The 15127-nt window shown below is 36.8% G+C and overlaps 2 protein-coding genes across 2 annotated transcripts; both read right to left on the bottom strand.

Moving 5' to 3' along the window:
* Window positions 1-1506: 1506 nt before the first annotated feature.
* LOC108206580 (UDP-glucose iridoid glucosyltransferase) lies at window positions 1507-4017 on the bottom strand. The gene is made up of 2 exons (XM_017376924.2): window positions 3439-4017; window positions 1507-2749 (listed from the first exon to the last, which is right to left on the bottom strand). The coding sequence occupies exons 1-2, from the start codon at window positions 3881-3883 to the stop codon at window positions 1863-1865; spliced, it is 1332 nt and encodes a 443-aa protein (XP_017232413.1). The 5' UTR covers window positions 3884-4017; the 3' UTR covers window positions 1507-1862.
* A 3436-nt stretch (window positions 4018-7453) lies between these two features.
* LOC108207466 (UDP-glucose iridoid glucosyltransferase-like) lies at window positions 7454-9208 on the bottom strand. The gene is made up of 2 exons (XM_064087287.1): window positions 8561-9208; window positions 7454-8343 (listed from the first exon to the last, which is right to left on the bottom strand). The coding sequence occupies exons 1-2, from the start codon at window positions 9042-9044 to the stop codon at window positions 7469-7471; spliced, it is 1359 nt and encodes a 452-aa protein (XP_063943357.1). The 5' UTR covers window positions 9045-9208; the 3' UTR covers window positions 7454-7468.
* Between the last annotated feature and the right edge of the window lie 5919 nt (window positions 9209-15127).

Raw genomic sequence — 15127 nt, forward strand, 5'->3', positions numbered from 1 at the left:
TACTGAACAAGGGAAGGGGCTCTGTAGGGCTGCAGCCTGGTTGCTGATGCTTAAGAGTAGTCATTTTCTGCCTTCAAACTAAACGAGAAACTAGAGAAGAAATACAACAATGCCCTATTTTTACATATCACTTATAAAATTAATGATAAAATTATTAGATTATCTCCTCTCTCTCACTCATTTTTTTACAATTTTTTTTACTTTGGTCAACATGTTTTTTTAGGTCGCGTATACAAAATAATTTCATAATTTTTAAAAAAAAATTCTAAATTAAAATCGAAGTAAAGTAAGAGCATATGTGTTGATTAGCTATATGACGCTCTAAAATATAACATCTCGAATAGATTAGCTATATAATATCTCAAATTATAATTTAAAAAAATAAGTTATAAAAATTCATTCCAACATAGTCGTAATTATTCCCAAAATATTTAGGATAAAATTTTCTTTACTCATAAATAAGTGATGGCGTAGTGCCTAACTCATTTAATAATTAAATATTCACTTTACACGTTTTACACAATCTTTCCAACATATTTTATATTATCTTTTTGCTAATAGGTCTTGAATCTAATATTATAATAACAATATAGAAAAAAAATACTGAAGAGATTATTGTTGAAGTTGTCATTCAAAAGTCCTATTTTTTTTAAAATTGAATTATTTATTATATATTTAAGAAATCTCATAAAACACTGCCTCTGTGATCCAAGAAAACAAGCAAAGTAAGAAAACAGACCGCAATGTGCAGGAGGAAAGTAAGAAAACAGAACACAAAGTAAGATAACAGAATGAGATCACAGTACACAGGAGTAGGAGCAAAGTAAGAAAACAGATGTGCATGAGCGAAGTAACAAAACAGAACGATTATCACAGTACACGAATAGGAGCGCAAAGCAAGGAAGACCAAGATCACAAAACAAGTAGTGTAGCCATTGCAATTTAGATCACAAAACAAATAGTGTAGCATTGCAAATTAGCTCTGAGATTAGCAGCTTCCGATTAATGAGAATAGAAGGGGTCTCTTAAGATTCATCACAAATGTATCTGCTTCTGGTCTAAGTCTGAATGCTTGAAAACTCTGAGTGACATTCTTCGGTCAAACTTAAATTTCTCGGAGGTTAGCATATGATTGTATTCTGTAATCTGTATTTAGTTTATATAGTATTCTTAGTCATATAGAATAAATTGCCTCTTTGAAATTTAAAAAAATAAATTCATTTTCTTTCATTTGTTTATGACTTTGTTTTATCATCTAATAGCACATTTAGTTAGCTCAAGACTCTGGTATTAGACTACAGTTGTTTTGTAATTAAGTATCATGTACCTATCATAACTTAAAGTACTCCAAATCAAAATTATTACACTAAAACTAGCGTAACGGACCTGTATCGGATGCTACACTTTTGTTAAAAAGTCTCAAATTGATAAAAATGTATGTCAGATACTGACAGAGAAGTGTTCTGCTGCTTCAATACACATGGCTAGATTCAATTTATAACGATATACTGATTAATGTTCGATCAGACTTCAATATTCATGTTTGATAGTGCAACAATATCTATGCATGATGCACATATTAAGCATCTAGCAGTATTTTACTGATTCAATCATCTTTATACACTGAAACTAATAGCATAAAATCATGTTTGGGAAGATACTTATGTGGCTCCTTGCTTTCTAGGTTCGAACTGTGGGAACAAGCTCTATATGACATCAGGCTAAGGCGTAGGACGTCAGAGTTCTTGAGTTCTTGATTACACAAGGAGATTGATGAGAAGGAAAAACAGGTTTAGAACGTGTAATGAAATGTTTAAATCACAACCCGCTTCCTCTTCCCTAGAAATAATCCTCAATACCATTTAATTTGGTGGAATCTTATTAGTCAAGAGGAACTCTGTCAAGTCATTCAGTGCATTGTAGGTAGAACCGCCCTCAAGTATAGAAACATCAATCATTTGCTTCAATTCAATGGCTCTCTGCCTTATCTCAACCCCTTCTCTACCTCCCATTAATTTTCTTATGGACCTCTCTATATCCCCTCTCTCCAGTTCACCATCCAATTCGATGCCAACTTTCCAGATGTACGTAATGTACCTTGAATTTACCTTCTGGTCGAAAAACTGTGGACAGCTTATCATAGGCACCCCTTCAGAAAGACTTTCCATGACTGAATTCCAGCCACAATGGGTCCAAAACCCTCCCACTGCAAAGTGTGCTAGTACCTCCTTTTGTGGAGCCCACTTTACGATCAGGCCTCTTTCTCCAACATGTTCTCTAAAACCTTGTGGCAGTAGTTCAGTCCAGTCCGAGCTACTAACTGATCCAGGTCGAACCACCCATAAAAATGGTTGATCACTGTTCGCCAGTCCCCAGGCTATCTCCGTCAGTTCTTTCTCATCACTCATTGCTAGACTCCCTTTGCTTACATAAAGAACAGATTTCAGAGTTTGATTATTCAGCCATGCAATGCAGCTGGATTCCTCCTCCAGAAAACTGGTGGAGGAAGCTGATGCCACTTTGGACAGGGGGCCTATTCCAAATAAAGGAACTTGAAAAAGCTGCTGGAGCTGGAGCAAAGGTAAATGCTCGAGGCAATCTGTGGTGTTAATAATCATGACTGAAGATCTTTTATATTTGCTTACAATATCGATAAGCTCTAGTGTCAATGCCATGTTTTCTCTGGATACTGGTAGATCCTTAAACCTGAGGGGATTTAGCTGAGGGACTTGCTCATACGACATAGAATCTGTAATGCAGAGGAATGCAGTTGAAAACAAAACAAAAATAATATATATATCAATTTCTGATGATTGGTTGAATATGTTGCTTAAAATGAATATTAAAGTTTCTTCAAAACTCTTAAAAATGTATTTTATTTGTACTTTCAAACGCTGAAATAGATAAATATAATGAGGATCAAGTGAACACTTGGTTGAGGTATAAGGCATGAAATTTGGAAGAGGCAAGAGCTAAAAAATGTAAGAAATTGAGGAACAAGAGTTGAAAGATGATATAGAGATCAAGTGGGGGATTGAATGTAATAATAAACTTATAGATTGTAGGGGTGATAACCAATATTTCAGAGGCATACTTATGCATCTGTAAAACCTCATTTGACCTGATAGCTTTTTGGTTCAGCTATTCTTTCAGGTATTTAGTAAGTGGTCACGTACTTCTGGGTGAGACACGATGTCGATCTCTGCCACATGATCTAACTAGAGGCTCCATTTCCGTGTGCCTTTGATGCCAGAAAGTTTTTCTTCTGTTGCTTACTGGATAACGCCTTCTAAAAATTTAGAGGATCATAAACACGCATCTACTACATTGAACTAACTATATTTTAAAGAATAAATTATGAAAACATTTGCACTTCATCTGAACTAGTGATGCTTTGTTATCTTCTAACATTAATATATTTAAGTAAATGCCACTTACCTTGAAAAAGAAAAGAACCTTCTGCTAGGAGGTGAGGCAGTGCGGCGTATGCTTGGACGAAAGCAGCACTGCTTGTTCTCAGGACAAGGCTTGGAATCTTATTATCATTAGCAACAGTTGCTGCAAAGTACATAAGGGAATCATGTATAACACCAGCAACCTGACTATATGCCGTCTGTTTCTGGAGTTCTAACTCCTGCAGTGGTGCTTGGCAGTTGAGGTTTATACTCTCTACGTCTTCAATATTAGGTGTACCTGAAACTAGAAAGTCGAATTGGGGATGGTTAATAGGATCAGGAGGGTTGAATCGAGTGTGTGCTATTGTAATGGCAAAGCCCCTGGAATAGAGAACACTTCCAAGCTGAAGCATTGGAGTGGTATGGCCTTGTAATGGAAATAATACCAGAACCAAACGCTGAACCCTACGATTTTCTTGCTTCTCCATCTTCTCTTTGCTTTGGTAGGTATCAAAATTTCCTAGCTTGGCCAAAACTTCAAACTGAAATCTGTATAATTACATCCCAGCAGTACTTGGTAATTGGAAAAAGACAGAAATGCATAGTGTGTAATTATAAATGGTTAGTGTTTAACCTATTCATTTCTTTCCTTGTTGGTGAGGTTGACGTCTGAAGTATTTTATCTAAATAGAAGACAAAACTGTCGGTTGCATAGTTACGTAGGACTAGTAGAATTTATATGCCTCGCTACAAAATATATGATAACGTACAATTGTTTAGATTAATATTTATAAGTTAGACTTGCAATTGCTGCAGGTAGCTTCTGCAAATGTTGAGGTTTTACTGAGTGAAAAAAAAATTTGTGTCCAGCTGCATATTAGGCAGTGGTTAAGAAAAATCTATTTGGCTGCAAAAGATAGCTTTAACTTCTGTTCTTATTAAGCAGAATAAATGTGAAAGAGGTATTTTCAAGAATCATATTCTGCTGAACTCTCATATTTACTAGATTTTCTCCCATCTAGCATGTCCTATAACTTCAAATATAAATGTCACCGCTGTTTTCATATATTAGCATTGCATAATATAGGGGAATCTTGTGCTTGAAGTTGATGGACAGGGGAAATTTATGCACCTAGCTAACTGGAAGGACGGTCAGTGCAGAAAAAGATGCGTAAATGAAGCGAAGAAAGAAAGATTTGAGAATTCTTGTATGTTATTAAGAGCATCTCCAAGAGGCTCTATTCAAGCTCTTAAGTGAAAAGTTAAAGAGCCAAGTCTGAATTAGAGCTCCAAGAGGCTCCTAAGGGCTCTTCAAAAAGTTAAGAGCCCATTCTCTCTCCTCTCTTTTAGGAGCCACAACTTGTCTCTTAACTTATTTTTATCAATAAAAAAAAATTCCCTCTAATTTTGCCACTTTTGAATTTGGATCTTCGTTATAGTGGAGCTCAACATGAATAAAATATGATATAGCTAGAGAAGAAATATAAAGAGCATTGTTCCAATTCATGCTCTTAACTTTGTACTAAATGGCTAAGAGCATATTTTTTATATTATATTTAGGAGTCAATTAAGATGCTCTTGGAGATGCTCTTGGAGATGCTCTTAAGCCATTAGAGACTGAATTCCTTGATATGCAAGAGATGTCCAGCTTCAGCATCAGCAAAGTACAAAGAAAAGTAGCAAATGCTATGATCAGCCTTAAAATATGCCTGCAGTTGATCCAAAATCTCATTGTGCAGCGCTGATAAGCAGTTTGAAGGATTTGATTCCGAGGGTTACACTCATTATGTGCACTTATAGTGGCAAAGCTTTTTAGGGGAATATATATTAGTTTATTGTTTGAGAGACCTATAAACAGATTACTTAAAGTGGAATTTATAGTTTCCTAAATGCAAAATTATGATTTGCTACAACTAATGTGAGAAAAACACAAGATTAATGTTAGTAAAACCTAGGTCAGTGCAAAGGACCTCACTGGATGTAGGGATGAAAATTTTTACCGACCCGATAGATCTCTGATTAGATTTTCTTTTTAAACCAGAAATATCTATTAGCATAAATCAGAATTTGATAAAATTATTACAGGATTCGGGAAAGAACTTGTCTAGACCATCTCATATCTATATCCCACCTAGCAATGCAGTGAGCTAGAGTATTACATGTTCTTCTAATATGACTACTTTCAAAAGACTCAAAACAACTCTTCAGCCTTGTAATGTCTTCATGAAATATATAAAGAGGAGAAAATCAAGCTATTTCCTTCTTGACGGTTGAAACCACGTTCTGACGAGCTAACTCAAGACCAAAGAAAGCCATTGCTATCTCTGCACACTCAGCACTCCACTGCGCTCCAACATTTGAACTGCCACCGCAATTACCTCCCCTGTTGACTGCTGAATCCCTGACTACAGCTCCTAACCCAAAATAAATGTCTTCCCTGACATGGTGTAATCAACGGAGTATTCTTGAAAAGATAAAAGCACAAACAATAACTACGAACAGCAGTTTAAGGGTTCTATGAACAAACCGGGTTAAGAATTATACAATACAATGAACTTAAAAGATTGTTGATCTGTTGGCTATTATGTTTATTGCTTAAATTCAATAAGTAATTGATTTAATACAATACACAGTATATAACTGTCATGCAGCTTGGTTTCCCACCTTTAGTAAGTTCTTCATGAGGCTATCTTATGATTTTTATCATAACTATTTATAATGATTTATGATACTTAGAGCACTAACAATTATAGTGTAGACTGTAGACTCGTTTAAACCAATTTCCCGTAGGTATATACTACTCTCTTAATGTCACCACACTCGATATAGATCAGTGAATGAAGATGCTGGGAACTTTAGCAGTGTATACGGGAAACTTTGCAGAAAGACAAGTGAGAAACAAGATACATGAAGTAGAATTAATTTAGAAAGGGAGTAGACTTCAAAGCTGTGGCCAAAGTTTACACTCATTTTCAAAAAATTGGCTAGAATTTCAAATTCTCGAAAAGAACTTTGTTTTAACTTTTTAAAAGAGTGGCTCCCGTTAAATATCACTAACGGAGTTAACGGACAGAAGGGTAAAAACGTATTTTCTCAGACTCTCCCATGTTCCTTCTTCTCACACCAGTCTCCTCTCTTCTCATGTACCCTTCTCCACCCCTCCCTCGCCTCCTTCTTGTCTGCACAGGCGGCACCACCACAGTCGGCCACCCACCACCGAACAACAACACACTCATGTCTCCTTTCCCCTGTTCTACTACTACCGTCGCGGATCCGCCTGCTTCCGGCGAAGTCCGACCCCGACTCACCTAAATCACAATCCAACCCGACTCACCATTCCCATGCTATCAACTCCGGCCACCTCGAATTCAACAGCCACCGCCGCACCAAACACTCTCCCAGACACACGCCAATTACATGCTGTAGCACACACATCAAGCACCATCCAATCGTTAATTAACAACAGATTTGTCAAACCTTAATCCTAAAGTCACAGGCGGTGGAGTTCAGGGGAAATCGGAGAAACGTGATTTCGATTAAATTGGAGTTCAATACTTGCTTGATTGTGTGTTTTGGTTGTGTTTATGGTTGAATCGCTGGCTTGATTGTGTGTTTTGGTTGTGTTTATGGTTGAATCGGTGGCTAGAGCTGGGGTTTTGTTAATGGTGGCTGGGTTGGTCGGGAAAGAAGATGGGGCACAGTTTATGATTGAAATATTGTATAAAAACCCGTTTTTACTCTTATCTCCGTTACTCCTGTTAAGTGATATTTAACGGGAGTCACTTTTTTAAAATGCGGAGGCAAAGTGTGGCCACCGTTCTGAAAATTTGGAACTTTGATCAATTTTTTAAAAATGAGTGTAAACTTTGGCCACAACTTTGGAGTTTACTCTTTAGAAATGATAAATAAAACAGTAAATCAATAATGGTAATTGTGACTGATACAACATTTATGCAACACCAGCGATATTTAAGCACTAGAACAGGAAAACAGAAAACCAAAATTGATGTCAAGTTACATCTGTAAATTTCAGAGACTATTAATAATGCCAGAATATTGCTGCTCATGGCAACTTAAAATGACAAAATAAAATCTACTAAATCACTTAATGAAGCATATGACAATCCACCCTCACTCACACTCATCTTCATCTTATGTTGCATATCATTTGCTCTAACTCTGATTTCCTCACCTTCTTTACCCGCCATTAGTCTTTGCATAGATTCTTTTATGACCCCTCTTTCTAACTTATGATCCAATTCTAGTCCAACCTTCCAAACATGGCTCAAATACCTTGAATTCACCTTTTGGTCTGAAAAACAAGGCCAGCAAATCATTGGTACCCCTGCACTAATACTTTCCAGTGTAGAATTCCAGCCACAATGGCTCCAAAACCCTCCCACTGCATTATGTCCCAAGACTTCCTTTTGAGGAGCCCACTTCACGATACATCCTCTTTCTCCAACTGTCTCCATAAAACCTTCCGGGATCAGGTCTGCCCATTCGGATTCTGGAACTGCATCTGACCTCACGACCCACAAGAAGGGATGATTGCTGCTGGCCAGCCCCCATGCCATCTCCGCTAGCTCTTCCTTCTCCAATATTGCTAGACTCCCTACGCTAACATAGATAACTGAGCGCGGAGCCTGTTTGTCTAGCCATATTAAGCAGTTTGTATCTGCCTCTAGCAAGCTGCTAGATGAGGTTGGAGCTATCATGTGTAAAGGGCCTATAGGAAAGTAATGGACCGGATAAATGTGTTGGAACTGAACTATCTCATCTGGTTCTAGATAATCAACCGTGTTGCAGATGATTGCTGATGAAGTTCTTGTGTTGCATATGTTATCTGTAAGGTCTATGGCATCTTGTAAAGTTCCCATATCCGCTGTCGGTATATCTCTAAACCTTAGAAGTGGAAGCCCTGGCACCACGTCATCCAATGCTGAGTCTGTAGCACAATTTTAAAAGAACACCAGATTATTAGAGTCGAACCCGGAACAACAGAGGATAAACCCACCAGTGGGCTATCCAATTGTGCTCCACTGATTTCAATTATTAAGATAGTATATTTCAAAGATTTGAAATATTTTACCTATTTTAATTATGAATTTATAGATCTAGATAGTTTTCCTTGAAAAATATTCAGACATGCTTGGAACACATACCTTTGCGAGGAATATAACCTTCTGTTTGTAATCTAGAAAGAGCATGGTAAGCTAAAGCAGACGAAGCACTACTTGTTCGAAAAATCATGCATTGTAGCTTCAGATCTCTAGCCACAGATTCGGAGAAGTACATAAACATGTCACATATAATGCACACGACTTGATTTTCTGGCTCCAGTCGATTCATGATCTCTGACAAGCCTTTCTTCAGTGGCTCTTCGCAATTCTTGTTAAGAATATTTACAAGGGCAATAATATCCCCTGGTAAGATCTGGTGGTCAGCCAAGTTCTCTTGCATTGGCAAGAAGATCAAATCTGGTTGCTTAGACGGATCAGGAGCGTTGAAGACAGTGTGCGCGAATATGACTCCAAATCCCTTGGAATAAAGGACATTTCCCAGGTCGAGCATGGGACTGAGGTGTCCCTGAAAAGGACCTGATACGATCACCACAGTAGGCCGTTTACTTGGTTCTTGATTTTCCATTTTTTGTTGTTCAACACTGAAATGGCTACAATGTGACTACTTTTGTTTGTGATGCATATTAAGGCAAGAATAGGATATTGTGAGGACAAGAATACAAGAGGATAAAGGTGAGTTTGTGTTAGGTGTGAGTGTGAAATCAAGTAGGTATTCTTTAATTTCAAACTACACAGCATGTGAATGATGTGTTATTTTATAACTAACCGCAAGCGCACGGTGTCTGTTGTAGTGCAGACTGGCAAATGCGGGTCGTATCCTCAAGGAGACAGATGCTATCAATTTTATTCAGTCACACTCAATTGTTTCCAGATCAAACGATGATTGAAAGAAATATTTTAACTAACTAAACTAATACTAATTAAAAAGACACTAAAATAATATATTAAAAGTCCAGGGCAATCAGGTCTACCATGCTTACACAATAATTGGCTCTAAGCTAAAGCAATTACAATGATCAAGTAACTAGAGTTTGTTAATCTCTCTCAAGCATCAACACTCTCGAAACATGATTACACGTATAACCACTTTTAGTAATTCAATTAATCGGGCAATTAAAGCAAGGCTAATCTCTCTCGAGTATTAACGCTCTCAGAAATCCAATGATGCTCTCGCACTCAAATTCAATTCTGCTAATTGTATGTGTGCCTCTAGTCGTATATCTCTCGATCATACTCCTATTCGCATAGAATCAATTCATGATATCGGCCGATTACATAAATCAATATTAAAACATATCTATTAGAATTAACCGATCAATCAAATCACTGTTAAATCATGCCAAGATCATAGCGCAAACATGGCTTCCCCTTAAACCCTAGAACACACTACTCGATACTAATAAAACCACTAAAGCAACTAGTATGATAAAGAGACATAATTAAACTAACCAGAATAAAGAAGAAAACTAGAGAAGAAGACTTGTAACCTCCATTGTTGTCACACCAAGAAAAGTCATAGTTCCTCCATAAGTCTCTAACCCTAGTTCTAATCTAAAAGTGTACAATGATAAAACTAACAACTATCTCTAATAATATAAAGTCTTTTAATATTTAAAACTAATATATAAAATAAAACTCCAAAACCAAGTAGGATTTAGTCTCAAAATTCGTAGCTTTCTGTTCTGTCCAGTTTTCAGGCTTTTCCAGTTGGACTTTGCTTCCTGGACCACTTCTAAATTAAAGAAAATTCCACGGGCTTCGCGTGGGCTGTAAGATCGTCCAAATCCGACATCCGGAACTCAAGATATGGCCCAAACAGTGCAGAAATCGGGTATAACCCAATAAATCCGAATTTTAGTAGAAATTAGCTCCAAAATAGCTAATTTATCTTCAAATCCTTCTCAACTTAGAATTCTTTATTTCCTACAATAAAACAATAAAATCTATTAAATAAAATCCAAATCAGTGCAAAATATAATTAAATATGAGAATAAAATCCTATAGAATATATATAAAAATATATTCTATCAAACATCCCCACACTAAGCTTTTGCACGTCCTCGGGCAAATAAGCGAAATAAAACTAAGCCATAACTAACTAACACCACTTTCGTAGATGACACGATTGCATTGAGCATATGCAACAAGCCGTTAAACCCCTAGGCAGCCCTAGTAGGACGAGTTTTGTCTCGTGAGGGTTTATAGTGAATCTACCCACAAAATTCATTATTTTCTACCAAGTCTCAAATATGCAACTCTTATGAATGCAGTCTAAATGAATATGCCTAAAAACAAATCATGAAAGCATCAACCTCATCAATAGATAATCTTCAGAATAAGCAACATTCAAGGCATTCATCTATCTCACATGCTAGTCATGCAACTTTTCCACTGCAAGTACGGAGTGCATCGTGTGTGCTCAACATGCTCTCTAGTGAAACAAAACATAGACCAACAAACTTCAACAGAGTCTTAACCATGAGTCGTTTATCAGAATAATGCTTAAACGCTTCGTTACATTAGAGTCAACTACAGCTCAGGGTCGCAAAAGAACTTCTATGCCTCTCTTACTTTTTTCTATATATATATTTTTTTTCTTTTTTTTTTTTCATGCTCGGTCTAAGGTCGGGACGCTTCTCAGGGTAAGTGAGTTACGACCACCATAAGACTTCGCTATCTCATCTTTTTTCTATTTTTTTTTTAAGTCAAGTAATTCTCCAGTAACCAAGGGTTATGAAAAGTCACCAAGAAATTTTATTTCTAGTACAATTGCACTTAATACCAGCACAAGTACCTGGATCGTCCCTTTCAAATTTTACCACCCGTTGATCTCAAAGGAGTACTCGATACTTTATTTGCAGTATTCTATTTTTTTCTTTTTTTTAGAAAGGCATATACATCCTAAAGCTCCCCTAAACTTAAGATTTACATACTCTAAGCTTAAAAGGGAATAGTCAAAATTCTACACTCGACTCATAGATAAAACTCAAGAATTAAGTTAGCCTAAGTCTTGTCTCTAGAGCATCAAATAGTGTAATTAAATTTCCGCACAAGCAATTTCTAAGCATGCAAGACATTATATATGATCAAGACTACTAGCCAATAAATTATGCAAATAAATCATCAAGAAAAATTAACTTGGTATTATTTACTTTCATGAAATATGCAAATGCAACCTAAAAAGAAATAAAAAAAACTACTAAAAAATGCAAACAAAATTAATAACTACATGCTCTAATTTAAATACAACTAACATGAATTTCCTAATTTAAGACATGGCAATATACAATTTTTCTCTAATTTTTTTTATAATATATAATATAATTTTTTTGATTTTTTAGTCATTGAGAAACCATCCCCACACTAAAGTGGTTCATTGTCCTCAATGAATAAATATGACATAGATATATAAATATATTAATAATAATTATTAAAAAGAATACTCCCCTGGAATGCTGTAGAAGTGTGAAGTAGTTCTGCACTTCCCAAATATTTCTGGATGACTCCTTTAACAAGTGTAGAAGTTGTCTCAGTGGATGGAAAGTGGCTCTTAAAGTCTTGGACAGTAGTGGTCTGGTGTTCAATTCCCAGCGACATCATAAATTTTTTAAACACAGTGGGCAGCTAAATGGATCTGAGATCCGGCCCGGGAATTTATCGCAGCAGGCTGGGCTCGTTGCTTTGAAAATTCGGATGGGCCTGGACGCTGGACTTGGGCCTTGCATAATGGATGACCTTGAAGCTGGTAAACGCTTGCTCCTGCATTACAGGAGTACATAAAGCTGGATTGATGTGAAGTCCATGGATTGGGCTGCTTGTAGGAGTTGGACCTGGATTTTGTCTACTGGGCTGAAAGATGGGCTTGAGTCCAGCCACGGAATAAAGAATTAAGCGCGCGAGCGGGAGACGGGAGTAGAATGTGAGCGCTGAGTCAGTAGGTAATGCACCGCCAGCAGAAAATTGCACCGCGAGCAGAAAATGTAGAATGGCCCCAGAAGGTTTCGCACTGCAAGGAGAGAATCTGCACGCCAGTGCACAATTTACTGGTTGTCTTGTGCACAGCAACGAATAGGAGGCTCCAGCTTCTCAAAAATGGTGTCCTCTATATTCTTTTTCAAAAACAATTCTTCCAAAATTTAAATAAGACATTAAATGTCTTAAATAAATTATTCTCTCAGCTAGAAATTTCCTGAAACACTTCAAAAAAAATCATCAAAGCATCTCATGGGAGAAGAAAAAAAAATGAAAATTAAAATCTCTAAACTCCTAAAAAAAATACAAAAATATATTATATAATATAATTAACTAATAGGAACCCTGGGTTGCCTCCCAAGAAGCGCTCTTTTAGAGTCATTAGCTTGACCTTTTCAAATCACGTCGAAATAAACGTGGAGTATCCACTTTTTCGGACAAAGTCTCGCCACCAAGAATAAAATCATGAACATCAAATGTTGTCTTTATCCTGCAGAAAGTCTCCAAACAAGCATTAGTAAACTTAATTGTCACATCAAAAAGTAACAATTGATCAAAAATTTTCGTAGATTTGGAGAACTTTGTGATAAAACAACGATAGAATTCACATCCATGAAAAGATTGAACTCCCTTGATATTCACACAAGGTGGAGGCTCGGGTGGTGGTTTTTCAGAACTCCTCACTTTCGCAGGAGCTATTTGAACTTCTTGACATTTCACGTCAATGTATAGAGAGTCAATATTGCAGTCTCCTTCTTCCGAGAATTGAAGTGTAAGAGTTTTTCGGATTGGATCACCAAGAAACTTTTGAGAAAAATAATCATGGACAATTCTTGACATCACGTCGACCTTGAAACCTGTATTCTCAAGTATAGGACTAGAGGTAAGAGTGAAAGCAAGGTTTTCAAAACCAAAACACTGATCCACTTTACTTATGTCATCCATCCGAGTAGGCAATAATAGTTTAGGCGTATATGATGGAAGAGACACAAGAACCAGCTTATTATTGCTTCCTTCGTTTACCTCATCATCACATACATGGTCTCCAACAACATCATCATTGATTTTATCATCAGCAACTTGATCTTCATCTTCATTAATAGGCACATCATCATCACAGATCGAAAAACTATCACACTCTTCATCACTTGCAAAAATGATAGTATTTATATTATCTTCAACCTGGATAGATATAGGTGGAGAAGAATCAGGTTGCCATGTAGTAGAAGAACTAGCCAATTGTGCAATTTGAGCTTCCATCATCAACTGTTCAGCTTTGAGTTCCTTAATCATCTTGGTACTCTCTTCAATGCTTTTCTGGAAGTTCATATTACCATCCTCAAAACTCCTGTTCATATTAATCAACATATCCCATACCTCATTTGTCTGATACGATGGCACCTCTACATTGGTTAAAGGAACCTGTAGCTCTTGTTGTAGTTGAGGATATGGATATTGTTGAAACTGTGGTTGCTCATATTGAGGTTGATAATATTGTTGCTCATACGACTCATACTGCTGCAATGGCGATTCTTCATAGCATTGTTGCTGAAATTGTGGTTGATCGTGATATGAGAAATTCTGAAAATTGTTGTCCATAAAAGAAAAATCTAGTTGATCCACCCATTGTTGATCGCAAGAATCAAAGTACTGATTGTACCCATGTTCTTCTTGAAAATCACTGACTTGTCCCGACTGAGCATTATGAGAATTAAAGACATTGTACTCGCATTCATAACCATAATGTCCCTGAACACCACAAACTTGACAAAAGTTGTAAGTTTTAGGGGCAATTTGTGACATCTCGTTGATACTCATCGGACGTGTAGTGGGCTCTGTAGCATTCAATGAGGCATTTTCACCAGTATATGCCTCGACCAGGGAAGCTAGATGTGCAAAGTTATCAACTCCCTCCATTGAAAACCTGTAAAACACAACAAAGCCAAGAAACGCAGTAAAATTTACCTCACTTGGAACGAAAGTTCCAAAGAGGCAACAGAAACAATCTAAATAGCTAAATAAAACTAATAGGACTAGCCGTCTCCCCGGCAGCGGCGCCAAAAACTTGATGTGTTATTTTATAACTAACCGCAAGCGCACGGTGTCTGTTGTAGTGCAGACTGGCAAATGCGGGTCGTATCCTCAAGGAGACAGATGCTATCAATTTTATTCAGTCACACTCAATTGTTTCCAGATCAAACGATGATTGAAAGAAATATTTTAACTAACTAAACTAATACTAATTAAAAAGACACTAAAATAATATATTAAAAGTCCAGGGCAATCAGGTCTACCATGCTTACACAATAATTGGCTCTAAGCTAAAGCAATTACAATGATCAAGTAACTAGAGTTTGTTAATCTCTCTCAAGCATCAACACTCTCGAAACATGATTACACGTATAACCACTTTTAGTAATTCAATTAATCGGGCAATTAAAGCAAGGCTAATCTCTCTCGAGTATTAACGCTCTCAGAAATCCAATGATGCTCTCGCACTCAAATTCAATTCTGCTAATTGTATGTGTGCCTCTAGTCGTATATCTCTCGATCATACTCCTATTCGCATAGAATCAATTCATGATATCGGCCGATTACATAAATCAATATTAAAACATATCTATTAGAATTAACCAATCAATCAAATCACTGTTAAATCATGCCAAGATCATAGCG

The sequence above is a fragment of the Daucus carota genome, chromosome 2 (assembly GCF_001625215.2).
Source record: "Daucus carota subsp. sativus chromosome 2, DH1 v3.0, whole genome shotgun sequence".
NCBI lineage: Eukaryota > Viridiplantae > Streptophyta > Magnoliopsida > Apiales > Apiaceae > Daucus > Daucus carota.

What these genes read in the sequence shown, in the direction of transcription:
- LOC108206580 (XM_017376924.2), bottom strand. Translation starts at nt 3,883, where the DNA reads ATGGAGAAGCAAGAAAATCGTAGGGTTCAGCGTTTGGTTCTGGTATTA. An exon ending in AGGTTCTTTTCTTTTTCAAG is followed by an intron (nt 2,750 to 3,438) that starts GTAAGTGGCATT and finishes TCTGCATTACAG; the next exon opens with ATTCTATGTCGTATGAGCAA.
- LOC108207466 (XM_064087287.1), bottom strand. Translation starts at nt 9,044, where the DNA reads ATGGAAAATCAAGAACCAAGTAAACGGCCTACTGTGGTGATCGTATCA. An exon ending in AGGTTATATTCCTCGCAAAG is followed by an intron (nt 8,344 to 8,560) that starts GTATGTGTTCCA and finishes ATTGTGCTACAG; the next exon opens with ACTCAGCATTGGATGACGTG.